The sequence below is a fragment of the Lontra canadensis genome, unplaced genomic scaffold (assembly GCF_010015895.1).
Source record: "Lontra canadensis isolate GAN:19392208 unplaced genomic scaffold, GSC_riverotter_1.0 scaffold17, whole genome shotgun sequence".
Taxonomy (NCBI): domain Eukaryota; kingdom Metazoa; phylum Chordata; class Mammalia; order Carnivora; family Mustelidae; genus Lontra; species Lontra canadensis.
In genome coordinates, this window is record NW_022631011.1 from 23,084,641 (window position 1) to 23,102,110 (window position 17,470).

General features: G+C 40.2%; 1 protein-coding gene across 1 annotated transcript in view; it reads left to right on the forward strand.

Annotated features, from left to right (window-relative positions):
* ABHD3 (abhydrolase domain containing 3, phospholipase) overlaps window positions 1-17,470 on the forward strand; it is a 42,185-nt gene that overhangs the window by 20,501 nt on the left and 4,214 nt on the right. The window contains exons 5-8 of the mRNA XM_032859781.1: window positions 9,298-9,410; window positions 14,596-14,769; window positions 16,643-16,691; window positions 16,771-16,936. Coding sequence (XP_032715672.1) covers window positions 9,298-9,410; window positions 14,596-14,769; window positions 16,643-16,691; window positions 16,771-16,936 — 502 coding nt within the window. The remainder of the gene's footprint in view (window positions 1-9,297; window positions 9,411-14,595; window positions 14,770-16,642; window positions 16,692-16,770; window positions 16,937-17,470) is intronic.

The window sequence follows — 17,470 nt, forward strand, 5'->3', positions numbered from 1 at the left end:
ACAATTACTGTTTCAGACTAGAGGAACTTATGTTTATTTATACCTCACCTTGTTCCAGAAAGGATTTAATGTAGCTCAGACCCAGAGTAAGTAAGACCTTCCTGAGGGCATAAAAAAGAACAAAAGATGAATCAGCAAAGATCAAACAGGAAGGCACATTCTCTAACCAAAATTAACCCAGAAGAGCTAGCAAAGGTGAAATGGAATTTAGAGTAAGCAGTTCTCCTAAGAGTGGAAGAAATGCAAAAAAGAAAAGTTTTGCTGAAATATGTTGCTGATATACTTAGAATTCATAGGGATTACTATGACTCCTACAGAGGAGAATAAGAAAGAATGAAATTTTCCACTACCATATTGTCCTCATTTCCAATTATACATTGCAGGATTGTGGAAAAGCCAAAAAGCCTTGCTCACTAGGAAAGGAGAAGCCTGCACGTTGCCCTCCCTGGGGCTGCTAGCTATGGGAGATGGAGAGTCCTAGTCTCAGTAGACTGACATTCAGATATTCCTGCAGGGTTCCTGGAGCCCGTAGATGGTACCTTTTCTTGCTCTCTACAGATGCATTTTCAAGGATACAAATCTAGGAATCCAAGTTATCCACAAACTCCCTAGTATTATTAATTACTTTATGAAGTATTATGCTTCTAGCTTAGTTAGGAATGATAATTTACCAAGGCAAAACTGAGTTTGTTGAAAGCTATATAGAGGACCCCCTTTCTTTTTAGTTATAGGGTCATACAGACTTCTGTATCTCTAGACACAATAGGAAAATAGCCACCTTTGAAAATAGTCTGGCACTTTTTCAAAAAGTTAAATATAGGATTACCTGTAGCCACTCTGGAAAATAGTCTGGCACATTCTCAAAAAAGTTAAACATAGAATTACTATATGACCCAGCAATTCTACTCCTATGTGTATCACTAAGAGAAATGAAAATATATATTCATATAGTAAGTTATACATGGGCATTTATAGCAGCATTATTCATATTAACCAAAAGGTAGGAACAACCCAGAGGTCCATCAATGGACAAATGGGTGAGGAAAATGTGGTATATCCATACTGCTGGATATTATTCAGCATTAAAAAAGGAATGAACTACAGATACTTGCTATAGCATGGATGAACCTTGAGAATATTTTTTTAAAGATTTTTTTTTTATTTATTCATTTGACAGACAGAGATCACAAGTAGGCAGAGAGGCAGGCAGAGAGAGAGAGAGGAGGAAGCAGGCTCCCTGCTGAGCAGAGAGCCCAATGTGGGGCTCAATCCAAGGACCCTGAGATCACGACCTGAGCCGAAGGCAGAGGCTTTAACCCACTGAGCCACCCAGGTGCCCCGAACCTTAAGAATATTACACTAAGAGAAAGAAGCCAGTCACACAAGATCACATGTTGTATGATCCCATTTACATAAAACATTAAGATTAGGCAAATCTATAGAAACAGAAAGACAGTATATTATTAGTGGTTGCCTAGGGCTGGGGGAGGGAGGGTTTATCTCCCCAAAAAGACAACTCTTTTTGGGGAGATAAACATGTTCTGATATTGTGGTGGTTGAACAACTCTGATTACACTAAAACCCATGAATTACACATTTTATTTATTTTTAAAACATTTTTATTTAAATTCAATTAATTAATATATAGTGTATTATTAGTTTCAGAGGTAGAGGTCAGTGATTCATCAGTTGCCTATAATACCCAGCGATCATTGTATCACGAGCCCTCCTTCATGCCCCTCACACAAGTACCCCCGCCCCTCCAGTAACCCTGTCTGTTTCCCATGATGGAGGGTCTCCTATGGTTTTTCTCCCTCTCTGATTTCATCTTGTTTTATTTTTTCCTCTTTTCCCCTATGATGAATTGTACATTTTAAATAGGTGAATTGTGGGCGCCTGGGTGGCTCAGTGGTTAAAGCCTCTGTCTTCGGCTCAGGTCATGATCTCAGGGTCCTGGGATCGAGTCCCGCATCGGGCTCTCTGCTCAGCAGGGAGCCTGCCTCCTCCTCCTGTCTCTCTCTGCCTGCCTCTCTGCCTACTTGTGATCTGTCTGTCAAATAAATAAAAAAAAAAATCTTTAAAAAATAAATAAATAGGTGAATTGTATGGCATGTGAATCACGTTTCATAGAGCTATGAAAAAGAAAACCCTCCTTTGGGCACTTTCCAGTCAAGTTAGAGCTGGTTCAGCGGGTAAGGGAGTGCTGAAAGGGGGAGCAGAAGCTGGGGGATGCTTTACAGTAGGTGCTGCTCAAAGTGTGGTTTTACGGATCAGTGCCACTCCTCAAATTATCTGATACCAGCCCCTGACTCGATGAGGGATGGCAGCAGAATGTAAAATGTAAACACCAAACACCTTCAATTCTAAGCTTTCTGTGGAAGTGAGCTGATTGGGGTGGGGCGGGGGGATAGTAATATTCTCTTGGTGAGAGAAGCAGTGTGCTGATTTTACCTTCTGACACCAGTGCTTATCTCATCCTGTCCTGGCCCTTGGCTCCAGAGATCCTCTAATCCTGAAAAGCTCATTTTTTAGATTGAGGACGCCTCTGGAAAAGTCGGTGACAAGCCTGAGCTCATAAAACTGATTAGTGGTCTCAGGGCAGCAACTCAAGCTGTTGGTTGGAATGTCTTTACCTTTCAGCTCCGGCTTTAATTCAAGTCAGGCTGAAAATCCGGGGTTAGAGATCAAAGGGGTTTTCAACAAGAGGGTTCCTACCTCAAGACACCGGATAATGTGTGGTTCACTAATGACTCAGATCTAGAGACATGGATTCTTGTTTCCTACTGGGCTTTTCCATCTTAGCTTTGGAAGCTACTAGGATGGGAGGGATGTAATGCTCTTCCCTCCTGAGTTCCATTTTCTGAAGCAGGCATTCAGAAGGGATTTTGGTCAGAGGGAGGAGGAAGAGATAAGGCAGGGCCAGTCAGGACACAGTTCAGTAGTCAGACTCACACCTTCAGGCACTCTCTTTCCCATAACCAATACCTTCCTACTAAAAACCGTGGTGCCCCATCCAATTCTGCTCTTTCCTAAATGCTCCAAAAATTACCCACCCCCCTTCCTCCATCCCAGTCAGAACAACTCAGGAAGGCTGATCTCAGCCAGATACAGATATGAATGTATTGAATTCTTTAGGATTTTTTCCTAACATTGATATGTCCAGCGCAGTAATACTGACTCTTGTAAGTGGTAGGTACACAAAAGATTGTACAATTCTCTATGAACAGTTTTCAAATAAAGAAAAGGAGTGTTTAAATAATTTAAGAATTTCTAAGAATAATAATACCAATTATTTAATAGCTAGCTACCATTTACATGGGCCAGGTGATCCTATAAGGTTGCTGATGTTTGGCAGCCTTTCCCTGTGCGCAGCAAGGAATTCCCATGCCACTAGATTTCCCTCTTCCCAAGTCACTCTAGATCGTTTTATCATTCTTGTCACTGCAGCCTCCTCCTCTCTTGGCTCAGCTCTCATCCTATTTCTTTATTCTTCTGCTCTCACCCTGGTTCTCTATTCTACTCTCCAAGCACTTGGTTCTCAGCCCTGGCTGCGCATTAGAATCCTCTGGGAAGCTTTATAAAACACTGATCCCTGCACCACATTCCCCCCCTACCCCCACACCCCACCCCGAGTTCCTGATTCATTTGGTCTGGGGTGGAGTCCAAGTGTCTGTGATTTGTCATAACACTACCTACTGAGTCTAAAGTGCAGGCTGGGCTGAAGACTGCTGTGAGGTGGCAGCCTCTCTTCGAACCCTGGCCCTGGTGAGCCACCTCTGGCCCCAAACCCAGCCAGGGCAGGGCAGGAGACTTGCTTCTTAGGCGCCTGGACCAAGGGTAACTCCTGTCTCCCTGGGTGATCTGCTCTAAGCCGTGCACAACACTGTGGTCATTTATTGGGGTCACTGTGTAGCACGAGTGCCTATGCATGTAGTCATGTAGAAATGAGTCGGAAGGGAGCACCTAGGCCATCTTGGCCTCAGAGATAGCCAAGATATTTCTTGGGGCCCTTTGTTTTGTGGCTAGTTATTTTAACGGAAACGAGCAAAGTCCCAGGCACTTGTAGACACTTAGCCATTTTACACGTCTATCAAGGACTAGGTAAAACGATTAGTCATTAAAGCGTTAGCTTGATATGTGGATGCCTCCTGTTGTTTTCTCTGACTTCCTATTTAACAAACTCATCTAAAAAGAAGATCAATTTTCCTAACAATTTGGGCAAATCACTAGGTAGTAGATGAGGGGAGGATGGTATGAAAACGAAACAGCAGCTACAACAAAAACATGCTGCAGAGATCAGTGAAGAAGTATGATTAGTACTCATATGCAAGGATTACTTTCTGGGGACTTAGATGCACACAAGAATCACAGAGTTCCTTTGGGCAGCATCTTATCCAATATTTCAGTGCAGACCTTTAAGTACTTGAGAAAGGAAGGCTGTAAAATGAAATCTTCTAAGCTCCTGATGACTATCAGACATTACAATAAAATAAAAATGAAAATGAAAATTATTATTATCATTATAGCAAAAATTACTATCAAACTCTGCTCACTGAGCCAGAGACCCTTGTGGTATTAGCCAAAGACTTGCTCCTTGTGTAGCACACCACCTACACTTGTAAGTGCATCAGCCAGCTATAATTGAAATGATTTTTTACAAAGATGGATAAGTGTCTTTTTCGGATGGAAAAATAAAATCCTAGCTGGCCCAGTTTAGTACCGGCTATGAGGCCCAGCACTGAAAGAAGGGTTCTGGGTGATGGCTTTTACTGCAGATTAGCAAATTCATCCCCTTCCAGAATAGCTAGGGAGAGTCAGGCTACCTGATTAACAGGGTGAATTTTAATTTGTTTCTAGCCCAAAAACAAAACAAAAACAAAAACACCCACTTTTAAAATGAAATTTGCATTTTAAAACAAATGACCTCTAAACCAGGACAGGAAAATTCTCTTCCAGGTTAGGGAGAACTCAGTTTGTCTACTTTTTGGAAGTAGATTAAGAAGAACAGATTATATGTAGTCCACAGATAATATAAAATATATGCTTTACTCTTTTCCCATCTATTATGTGTGAATAATTAAGAATTAATTTTACTTCATTATTCTCTTCAGTGATTTTTCTAAATGAACCTCTAAAAGCCATGAAACAAATTACTATTGTTTCTTGCAAATCCTAGCTGCAGTTGGACAATTTCAACAATCTTGGTTTGTAATTATTTTCAAATTATTCTAACTTGTAAAATATTTATGCCCAAACATCTGCTGGAAGATTATCTATCCTTTAGATTTTCTTTATCCTTTAGAATTTTTTCCAGAATACCTTTCCCATCCTCCTCTCACTGTAAGAGGAGTTTTTACCTCCCAGCCGAATGCTGCAAGGTCTTCCTTAATCCCTTTTCTCATTAGATAGGCTTACTCTACCTCTGTTCTGGAAGCATGGAAAAAGCCAGGAATTACTGCAATAGGATTAGTTGTTGGTTGTATTAGTAGCCCTAGCAACTGAGAATTAACCAATGTTTTGTCTTAAAAGCTGCTAGTTATATTTTTAGACCTAAAGAAAATTTCTGCCAGGCCTACAAATTCAATATATGGCCCCCATTAGTGTCTTTGCTGTGTATCCTGGATGAACCCCTTCTTTAGGGAGTCTCAAGTCCTGTGAAGAAAGAAGGCATATGATATTTCCTGTTAAAATCATCAAGTGTCAAGAGGTCATGTCATATAACTACACAGTTTTGCATATCAAAAGATATGCATCTCATTTTTCAGTCCTGTTTATTTCAGTTCAATTCAACAAGTATGTATTGATCGTCAGAGAAAGAGGTAAGATAGTAGTAGACAGGTAATAGATAATGTGGGCCAGGAGCAGACAGGCTGGGACAATTAGGGGTAGAATTGGGAAAGGTTGTGGTGTCTGGGAGACCAGGGGCCAAGTCTTGGCCTTTTACCTGACGTTTATGCAAGGCATGATTTCAATAGGCAGAGTTGATTGTGAAGGACACTTGGCAGATGAGGTGTCTCTACAGGTAGCAAGGATGGTAAGAGGCCAGCACACAAGACAATACTGGTGTCTCATTGATGTGACTCTGTACCTATGGAGAAATGGTAAACTCCAGAGCTGGAAAGGTTGCTTGACGTATTGTGGAGGGCCTTGGAACACTTGGCAGAAGAATGTGTCCTTAATTCAGCAGTGAAAAGCTAATGAAGAATTTTAAGCAAAAATACTGTCATGATTAGAGCTAGAGATGTTCTTTAGGAAGATTAATCTGTCAGTGAATGGGAGATAGGATTGGGGTGGTTATGAACAAAGACTGGGAGTTAACCAGTTAAGTGGCTATTGCAACAGTCCAAGTAAGAGGTAAAAAGGCCTGGTAGCAGAGACAATTAATGCCATACCCTTGTCACATCCTTACCCCTGTGACACTTACCATTCCCATGCACATCTACCTCATGGCTTTCACCTGCAAACGCTCACATCTCTTGGACCGGGGGCCTCTCTAGCCGCAGGAGCCTGCTGGCCCTGAGCTCAGGGCCAACCAGGAGTGACAGCGAGTGAACCTTCTCTAGGAGCAGCCTTCAACCAATGGCTGAAGGGAACTGGTGGAACCCAGCTCCCTCGCCACTCATTTGGGATAATTTTGAGCCATATTCCCATACTGTCCCAAAGTGCCCCAAGAGGATGGAGTCCCCTGTTGCCCATAGCCACGAACTGCTTGGTCCCATGTTCTTTATTGACTTTCTACCCTCCCTGACTCAGTTCACCATTCCCCTACTGGTGCTTCCTGGTCTCACCTTCTAAATGAACCGCTAACACTCACATCCTGCCTGTCTCTGGGGCTCTTCTAAGAAATCTAACATACCAAGCCTTTACTAGAGTAGAAAGAAGGGGTTGCTGGTGTTTCCTGCAAAAGACACTGAGGAGGAAGAGGCTGCAGGACTTGGCAATTTATTGGCTATGAGATTAAGGGAGAGGGAGAAGGCAATGTCACCTACAGTTTTAATTAGGAAAATATAGGTGTCATCTATTTTTTTTTAAAAATGGGAAGTTAGGAGAAGCAGTATAGTGTTCATAAAGAGAAGAGTTTACTTTGAGGCATTTTAAGTTTGAATTACGGCCAGAACCCGTTAGTGAAGCTGCCTGTTAGGACTTGGAAATTTGGGGGTGCCTGGGTGGCTCAGTGGGTTAAAGCCTCTGCCTTCGGCTCAGGTCATGGTCCCGGGGTCCTGGGTTCGAGCCCCGCGTCGGGCTCTCTGCTCCACAGGGGGCCTGCTTTCTCCTCTCTCCCTCTGCCTGCCTCTCTGCCTACTTGTGATCTCTGTCAAATAAATAAAATATATAAAAAAAAAAAAAGAAGAACTTGGAAATTTGGATCTGGAGCCTAAGATCAGGTGAGAGGGTGGAAGGTGGAGAGTTGGTTTGGTCATTGCCTAGTGGTGGTTTGATGAAGCCAGGAAGATAGGTAAGACCCTCAGGAATCAAGTATTGACCAGAGAAGCAGACGCAGGCCTAAGACAAGACTTTTGGGAATGAGTATTCACATTGAGGTTGTGGGAAGAATGACAGGAACCAGGCAGGAAGTGGAAAGCTAGCAACAGGAGGAGAATGGGATAGTGCCATCACAGAAGCAGGAAAAGCAGCCGGAAGGAGGTAGGACCATGCCGGAAAGACTCTAGATTTACTGAGTTTCAGAGTTCTGGCAACCTTGATCCATGCCAGTATTATCAGTTTTGATCTTAGTGTCATCCATCTGGAGAAAAACATTTACAGAAAAATCAGTTTTTGTATCTGAGGATACCAGGTGCTGAATTTAGTATCCTAGTACTTTACAGGAAATTGTTTACTGATTACAAACATGTGATCCAGGCTCTGCTACTTTGTGACCTTTGCCAAATTACTCAACCTTGCTGAGCCATGATTTCTTCATGTGTAAATAAGGAACCAAGTCCTTCCAGACACTAAGATTCTCTGATCTTGATAATTTTCCACAGGCCGTTTTTCTCAAACCCTGAGCTCTGTGTGCACATTCATGTGTGACCATGTGTGTGGCTGCATTCACATCAAGCATGCATGACAAGAGTACATGCTGGTGACTGTCACAAATAATTCAGAAATGTTAAAGCTATGCCACATGAATAGACTCCCATGTAATAAAAATATCATGTAAGGATTTCTTCACCTGAATTCTTGTTACAACAGGTGCAGTCACTGTGAAGGAGCCTGGTAGTAGATACTATTCCATTTAGATTTTACAGTGAATTTCTGCCCCTCAAATGCATTTAATCACAAAGGATTTTTTTTTTTTTTTAAGTATCTCCACTTAGTCTCATATTAGCTGGTAAGGTGTGCCAGGAGTCTTTTAATGTCTCTAAATTCGGTTTCCTCTATAAAATAGATATAATAATGGGATCTTCCTCACGGTTTTGTAGACACAAGCTTAATTATTTAGTAACTCTAAAGGGTTAACCTTTGTCTTTTGGAGAGTTTCATATTTGCAGACCTCAAAAAGATGATGGTAGGCAATAGGTAGCGTTTTAGGCTTGAGTTTAATTGGAAGGATCATTAAAAACTGTGCTTGTCTCGGGCTTCTCATTAGCGATTGAACGGTGGGTGAACATAACCTTATGTGGCGATCATGGTTTATTGGAATAGTAAAGTCAAGAGGGTCCAGGACACTGCTTTGGTTAGAGCAGTGTTAACCAGACTCCTCTCCGTGTTATTCAGTTTCTGGGGGTTTTATCTCACCTAGGCACACACACACAGATATTCATGGACACACTCTGATGTTTATTCTGCAGAAAGGACTGCCCCCTCCTCCCACAGTTCAAACAAAGCATTTGTGAAGCTTTCCTGCCAGAAACAGAGCCCTTATTGATGAGGTTCACTTGAAAATCATTTGTTTGAATGCCTGATGTATTGAGGCATAATCAGCTTTACATATTTTAACATATTAAGTGTCTGTTGCAGTGTAGTACAGCTGGGGCTATATGGATATATTGTTGTAGAAGAACATAGTAATTCATAAATGCAACTGGAAATTGCCTTATCTAGAGGGAAGGCAATGCCAGAAAACCACACTACCCCATTGGTGGACAGCATTTAAGATGAAGAAAACGGTTCCCCCGTTAGAAACCAGCCACAATTTAAAATTTGGGGGGCATAATTGCAATGTCTCTTTTGTTCACTTGTTTGCTTTTTTTTTTTTTTAAATCAAGAATAACTTCGGCTCTGTCATTTCTGCCTTTTACAGGTCATGAACCTCATGATTTTTAAATGTTGTGCTTTACCTGTCTCTGCTTACAGACACCGAGGACTTACTGCTGTGCTAACACTGAAGACCTGGAGACTGTTATTCACCACGTGCACAGTCTGTACCCTTCTGCTCCCTTCCTGGCAGCAGGGGTTTCAATGGGAGGGTAAGATTTTTTTCCTTTCTAAAATGTCTTGAGAGAGAAGTGGCCTTCCTGACTGCTTCTGTCAGGAGATGACAAGCTACAAAGACATTTGAAAATAACTGTTTGATTATTTTTATCTGATTTTACCACATATGGTTGAGTGAAGGAAGGAATTCACCCAGGCCAATGTTAGTATTTTCCTTAGCAACTATGGCTTTGTGGTGAAAAGGATGCAAGTATCTCCTTGGGATACTCAAAGAGTTTTCTGAACCTAAGGGTTTGTTAGAACCCTGTGACCTTGATTGCCTTCACTTGGCAGCTGCCATGGTGACCTTCAGAGTCCCTGATGTACTCCCAGCTGTCCTGTATGTGTGTCCTCCAGCACCACACAGGAAGCTGACTTTGGAGGCTGATTTTCATCACTCCAGTCATAGAAATAATCACTTCTTGCTCTCTCCAGCTGAAGAGGCCTTCAACATTTTTTTTCTCCAGGTGGTGGTGTTTTTGTTTGTTTTGTTTTGTTGCTGGGCAAATGGACCTACCCTGGAATGCTCTCCTAGAAACTCTGACGTTTTATTGTTAACCCCTACACCAGCTGCTATTTTAAGCATATGAATATTATTAAAATTTGTGCTTCTTGCAGTTACATTGGGGTTTAATTGGAACATTTATGTCATACTTATTCATTTCTACTACTAATTATTTATATTTTTTATTCCAGTGATTATGAACTTAAAATCCAAAATTTTAATTATCCAGAATTTCACCATGCTTAGATTCCTTAAATGCTTGTCCAAAAACTACTTTTTAAAATCAACAAACAGGGGCACCTGGGTGGCTCAGTGGGTTAAAGCCTCTGCCTTCGGCTCAGGTCATGGTCCCGGGGTCCTGGGATCGAGCCCCGCATCGGGTTCTCTCTGCTCAGCAGGGAGCCTCCTTCCCCCTCTCTCTCTGCCTGCCTCTCTACTTGTGATCTCTCTCTGTCAAATAAATAAATAAAATCTTAAAAAAAAATAAAAATAAATAAAAACAAACACATGAGGTAGAAAATGGTATTTTTTCTTAATTTTGTAATTGATTTATTCGCCACTTCAATTTTCAGAACATCTTAGGATGTTTCATTACTTGAAAATGAACAGGCTTTCCAAATGATAGATTCTGAAGAACCGTCTTTAACCAAAGCTTTTTAGATTCTGATGAACATAAAACTAGAAAGAAAAGAATACATTTCTTACATTAGCATGGAAGGTCTGACTTGACCTACTAAAGGAAGAAATCTGAATCAGTGTAGAAAAACCAGGCAGAACCTCTGAATTGTGCTCAAGGTATTTCTCTTTCCTTTGCCCCATAATGTGAACTGTAGAGAACAGCGTGTGGGCTGAAATTTTTCTCTTAATCATATAAATTCTTGACTTTTTAAAGGCCAGACCTTACCTAAACAGGGCCAGATTCCCTATTCAGAAGCCCCTGGGAAATGCCTAGTCATGTCCCTTTGAAGTCTCAGTGCCTGAAGGCAGAACTTGACCATTAGCCTTAGCAGCTGGTTGAATATTAATGTCTTGTAAATTGTTTGAAGGAAGCACCCTTTCTAGTTGCCTAGCACTGTGACACGTTCCCAAGTGGATTTACCACTTGGGGATGTGTTTTATAGCTTGACACAATTTTTTTTTTTCTTTTGGAAACGCAACAGACAAAAACGTAGTCTCTCGAAGATCCTAATGTCCAGTGCCTCTGGAGACTGGGGTAATCCCCAAGCCTGTGATGCCGGGGACCACATAGGGGATTTAAGCTGATACTGAGTCTAGCCCAGGAATCTACACCATGCTCTACCTAGTCAGGTTTCAGTCTCCCGATGAGTTGGTAAAGAAGCTCTAAAGAATGTATAGGAAATTCTTTGTATACATGTAAAAGAGAAGAGTATAATGAGCCCTGATATGTATTAACCACCTGACTTCAATAATAATCAGCCCTCTTCACACAGCTTCAGTAATTATCAATTCCCAGATAATCTTGTTTATCAGTATTACCCCTCCACTCCTCCCCAGCTCTGATTATCTTAAATAAATCTCAGATATCATTTATAAATATCTTAGTAGGTATCTCTAAAAGGTAATTGCTCTTTAAAATACACACAGAGTACCATTATCACACCTGAACAAAATTGGTGGTAATCCCTAAAAATCATCAGATATTTTGTCTGTATCTCATTTCCCCAGTTGATGGCTGGTTGGTTGGTTGGTTGGTTTTACAGTGTGTTTGAGTCAGGAACCAGATAAGGTCCATTGGATTGATATATCTCTTAAGTCTCTTAACTCATGGATTCTTCTGTCTGTCTGTCTCTTTTCTTTTGGTGAAAACATGGAGTCCTTTTTCTGTCAAAATAAAACATCCTCTTTTGGAGTAACATCTTGATATTATTTTTTCCCCTGAATAATAGTCAAGAAGTACCCCCCGCACCCCACAACACACACACACTTGGTCATGGATACTACTGGTCCTTCCTACTCCTGAGGGCTTCCCTTCCCACCCTTTCGATCTGCCCATTATAACAATCTCCCAGCACTCTCTGACTTCCAGCCGGAGAAGAGAATCACCAAAACTAGGACTCTAGAATGAAGGTTTTCCAGGAGAGTAAACATCGTTCTTTAAATGACTTAGTGAACCACAGTACTTTATCCCAGGAGTACAGTCATTATTAAGAATCATTTGCAGGAACAAAATTTCCACTTTTCATCTTAAACCTCATCACATTCACTCTGAGAGCCACTTGGGCTAGGAAAGAAGGAGACAGAATTTTTACCCATTTCTCCTATTTCAGATCATTGGCAATTGGAGAAGTAAAGAATGGCAAATATAGGGGCGCCTGGGTGGCTCAGTGGGTTAAGCCGCTGCCTTCGGCTCGGGTCATGATCTCGGATCGAGCCCCGCATGGGGCTCTCTGCTCAGCAGGGAGCCTGCTTCCTCCTGTCTCTCTGCTTGCTTGTGATCTCTCTGTCAAATAAATAAATAAAATCTTAAAAAAAAAAAAAAAGAATGGCAAATATAATGAGAAACAGAATTTAGACTATCACCCTTTCTCTTAGTTGATAATGTTAAACTTAGATTTTGACATTAGTATTAGATTAACCCCATTCTTGTTCCTCTTACCAAAATAGAACTAGATTAAAATCAGGAAAATTGATAGAACCAAAGAAAGTGGGGAAATGAGTGATAATTAAGAACAAAAAAAAAAAAAAAACAGGAAAGAATAGGAAGAGAAAACAAGTGACTTTGAGGGCAAGGAGCTCTGCCACAACTCAGAAAGTCTAACTCCATGCTAGGAAGCCCTATAGAGACTTATTTTAGGGAGGAAGGGCTCAGAGGCAACCAGGATGCCCACTCAGTCTGATTACTCACAATCTCCGGGCTTAAACCCAGGTGTCTGTAGTAATTTTGAAAGCTCCCCAAGTGATTCCATTGTGCAACCACATCTGAAAACCACTCTTTCATGTTCTGTCTGTGCCATCTATGCCAAGGGTTAGCATGGCACGGCCCACAGGCCAAATCTGGCAATCTGTCTTTGTCCAAGAGCTAAGAATTGTTCTTATATTTTTAAATGGTTGAAAAAGGGGTGCGTGGGTGGCTCAGTCATTTAAGCATCCAACTCCTGATTTTGGCTGGGGTCATGATCTCACGGTTATGAGATAAAGCTTCTTGTCTACTCTGCACTGGGAATGCTTAAGATTCTCTCTACCTCTCCCCTCCCCGTCATTCACACACGCTCTCTCTCTCTCCTTATATAAATAAAGTTTGTTAAAAAAAAAAATTAAATGGGGCGTCTGGGTGGCTCTGTCAGTTAGGCATCTGCCTTAGGCTCAGGTCATGGTCCTAGGGTCCTAGGATTGAGCCCTGCAAAGGAGTCCCTATACAGTGGGGAGTCTGCTTCTCCCTTTCCCTCTACCTTTCACCCAGCTTGTGCACAGTCTCTTTCTCTCTCAAATAAGTAAAATCTTTAAAATTAAAATTATATGACTGGAAAAGAACAAAAGAAGAATCGTTTATGTCATGTGAAAATTACATGAAATTTAAATTTCATCCATATATAATGATTGGTTGGAAGACAACCATGTCCATTCATTTATGTATTATCTAGGGCTGATTTTGCACTACATAGTTGGATAGTTGTGACAGATATTATATAGCCCGCAAAGCCCAAAATATTTACTCTGTGGTCTATCATAGGAAACTGCCTGAAACACTCCTCATATACTAAAACATTCACCTAGAAGCAGGGGCCCAAGGTTTTGCATATTCTTTTTTTTTTTTAAGATTTTATTTATTCATTTGACAGAGATCACAAGTAGGCAGATAGGCAGAGATGGTGGGGTGGGGGGAAGCAGCCTTCCCACTGAGCAGAAAGCCCCATGCAGGGCTCAATCCCAGGACCCTGGGATCATGATCCAAGCCGAAGGCAGAGGCTTTAAACCACTGAGCCAACCAAACACCCCAAGGATTTGCATATTCTTAATAAACCCCCAATATCATTTTTTTTCCCAATATCATTTTTAAAAATGAAAGAAAGAAAAGAGAAAGAGAGGAAGGAAGGAAGGAAGGAAGGAAATGAAAGAAGGAAGGAAAAGGAAAGAAGGAAGGAAGGAAGAGAGAGAGAGAGAGAGGGAAAGAAAGAGAAAGAAAAAGGAGAAGAGAGGAAGGCAAGGAAGGAGGGGTGGAGGAAAAAACAACCCATCATATAGGGGATTTCTCTTATATTTTACTTCATATAAGGATATACATGTAAGTAATAACTGTATGCCTTGTCCATTCACAATATAGTCCACTGTAAGATAAATAAGTATATGAATGTGGCAAGGAAAGAATGAAGATACTTGCATGCTTTTCCAAGATAAAGGCCTTAAACTTGGGTTTGTGGTTTTCTTCTCCATAGTTAAGGTAAAGTCCATAGTTAGCAATAAAATGTCTTGGAGACCCTGGGTGGCTCAGTCAGTTAAGCGCCTGCCTTTGGCTAGGTCCTGGGATGGAACCCCTCATCAGGCTCCTGGCTCAGTGGGGATCCTGCTTCTCCCTCTCCCTCTGCCCCTCTGCTCCTGCTCTATCTCAAATAAGTAAATAAAATGAAATAAAATAAAATAAAATTAAATTAAAAAAGAAATGAGATGTTTGGAGATAACAAACTCATCATTAAGTTTCCTGTTTCTCCCCATTTTAGAATGCTGCTTTTGAATTACCTGGGCAAAATTGGGCCAAAAACTCCTTTGAAGGCAGCTGCAACTTTTTCAGTCGGTTGGAATACTTTTGCTTGCTCTGAGTCATTGGAGAAACCACTCAACTGGTTGCTTTTCAATTACTACTTGACGACTTGCCTCCAGTCTTCAGTTAATAAGTGAGTCATCTTTAAAACCGATGTCTCCAAATTTCTTGGGTTATATTCCCCAACAGAAAGAAAGTTGTAAAGTATAAGGCTGCTAATAGTTGTATATTTGTGTTTACATTGTATGCATTTTCTACTGTGCCAAATAGTTTTTGTTATAAAGATATACAAAAATAAAAAGATTTTAAGCATAAGCTAAAAATGTAGATAAAAGTTGTAATGTTTTCTTTCTGGATCTCAGTGGTACAACCCCTAGGGGGATGTGCCCCTACTTTGAAGATCACTGTTCTGTCACTATTCTAAATTATTCCAAAAGACTAAAAATGTTGAGCATTGACTGTGTTGAATAACATGAGGGCTATTTCTCCAGATTTTCTACCTGTTGGTAATCTGTTAGTACCTAATTGTTTCCTAGGTAGTAAGCAATGTATTAAGTGTTTTTAGCGCAGAATAATATAGTTTCTTAAGTATATGCTTACATACGTAGTACATTTTAGAAGCTGGGGGAACGCACTTCACTTAGATATTCTCATCCCCCACTTAATGTTACCAGAATACTATGTTTGCATTAATTTTTTCGGAATTGTTTATATATTTTCTACCATTTAAATTGGTGTGATACTAAAGAACAGAGGTGTTTCTGTTTCTATTTTGATGACTATTACCATCCGTTTTTGGGTTAATTGATCAATGTAATACAAATGCTAAATAAAAAGTCCAGTTAATTTGTACAGGACTTAGCGAAAACCATAGATACCCCAAAAGGTGACATTAAACATTGGATTAAATTTAGCCTATTTATTAAATTACAGATATTAATTATAAAATATTGCTTAAAATATTAAAAAGATCACTAATTGCTCATTGTCACTGAAATGGAGGACAATAGCAAGAAAAGTGAAGAGAGGGGCGCCTGGGTGGCTCAGTGGGTTAAGCCGCTGCCTTCGGCTCAGGTCATGATCTCAGGGTCCTGGGATCGAGCCCCACATCGGGCTCTCTGCTCAGCAGGGAGCCTGCTTCCTCCTCTCTCTCTGCCTGCCTCTCTGCCTGCTTGTGATCTCTCTCTGTCAAATAAATGAATAAAATCTTTAAAAAAAAAAAAAAAGAAAAAGAAAAGTGAAGAGAATGATTTGGCAATTAAAGTACTGGTTATATAAGAAAAATGACCCCCATTTAGGGACGCCTGGCTGGCTCAGTCAGTAGAGCATGTGATTCTTGATTGCAGGGTCGTGAGTTCAAGCCCCACAGTGGGTGTAGAGCTTACTTAAAAATAAATAAAATACTTAAAAAGAAAGAAAGAAAAGTGACCATATACAAGCATATGAAATATAAATTTTAATTTTCAACAAAGCAATTTTAAAATAATGTCTTCAAGTGGTTTATCCAAGGGAAAGCTGGTTTAAATAAGGCCTTTTCAGCCAAATTGGTTTAATAGTAGCAGAGTGTAGGTACATCTTGTTATGAAACAACATTTATGTTTATTATTACAAAATTATTTCAGTATCCTTCAATTAAGAAAAAAGTACACTGGGTGGCTCAATGGGTTAAGCATTTAAGACCCTTGATTTTGGCTCATGTCAGGATCTCAGATCAAGCCTCGGGTCAGGCTCCACACTGGATGTGGAGCCTGCTTAAGATTCTCTCTCCCTTTCTCTCTGCCTCTCCACCTCACTCTTTCTCTAAAAAAAATAAAAGTACTTAAAAAAAAAAGTCTTCAGGATACATATCAATGTACTTCTGCTAAGTCTGGTTAAGAAAATATTTATTGAGTACTCACTTTGTGCCCTGTGATAGCCTATTTGGTTAATTATTATTATGTACTTTAGGTGTGATAGAGATAGCTATAACCTGAAATTTTTTTACCTTTGAAATTATTTTGCTGCAGGCACCGTCATATGTTTGTAAAACAAATCGACATGGATCACGTCATGAAGGTAAGAGAGAAACGTTATGTAATATTTTGATTTCCCCTTCGGATTCCAAGAAGAGAGATCATCTCTTTTTATGTTTCAGGCTAAATCCATCAGAGAGTTTGATAAGCGATTCACCTCAGTCATGTTTGGATACCAAACGATTGATGATTATTATACTGATGCCAGCCCGAATCGTAGACTGAAATCCGTGGGAATTCCAGTGTTGTGTCTGAATTCTGTGGATGATGTTTTCTCACCAAGTCATGGTAAAATTCACATTATTTCTGTACATTTTGACATGAATTGGTTGTTTTAAAATCATGGTTTTTTTTTTTTTAAGAAAATACAGTAATGAGAAATTAAATGTCATATAAATTGTTTTCCAGTGCAATAGAAAAAATAGCTAGATACTCGTAATTTAGTATCTAAATGGGTGAAGTCACTTTAAATGCTTTCATGGACCCTTATCTAGTTCATTATGAGAGTCTTCGAGTGAATTATGTCTCTGAATATTTTGCTTGTTCTAACTTTTTATAACCTTTCCTTTTTATCAAATACACTGTCCTTTGGACAGATTACGTTACAGTATCTTTGCCTTACAAGTTCATTGTCATCACTTGCCTTTTCTTCCTCAGATTCTTAAGCAGAAGGCTTTGGAGTTTTTCTCCCCTTTAAACTGGGAAGAAAGCTTGAGACTTTATAGACATGATGTTCTTAACTATCTCCATGAGTGTAGCACATTTCATCCCATTTGAAGGGAAACAGTCTTTGTTTTTCCCTGGATACTGTATAAAAGAAAA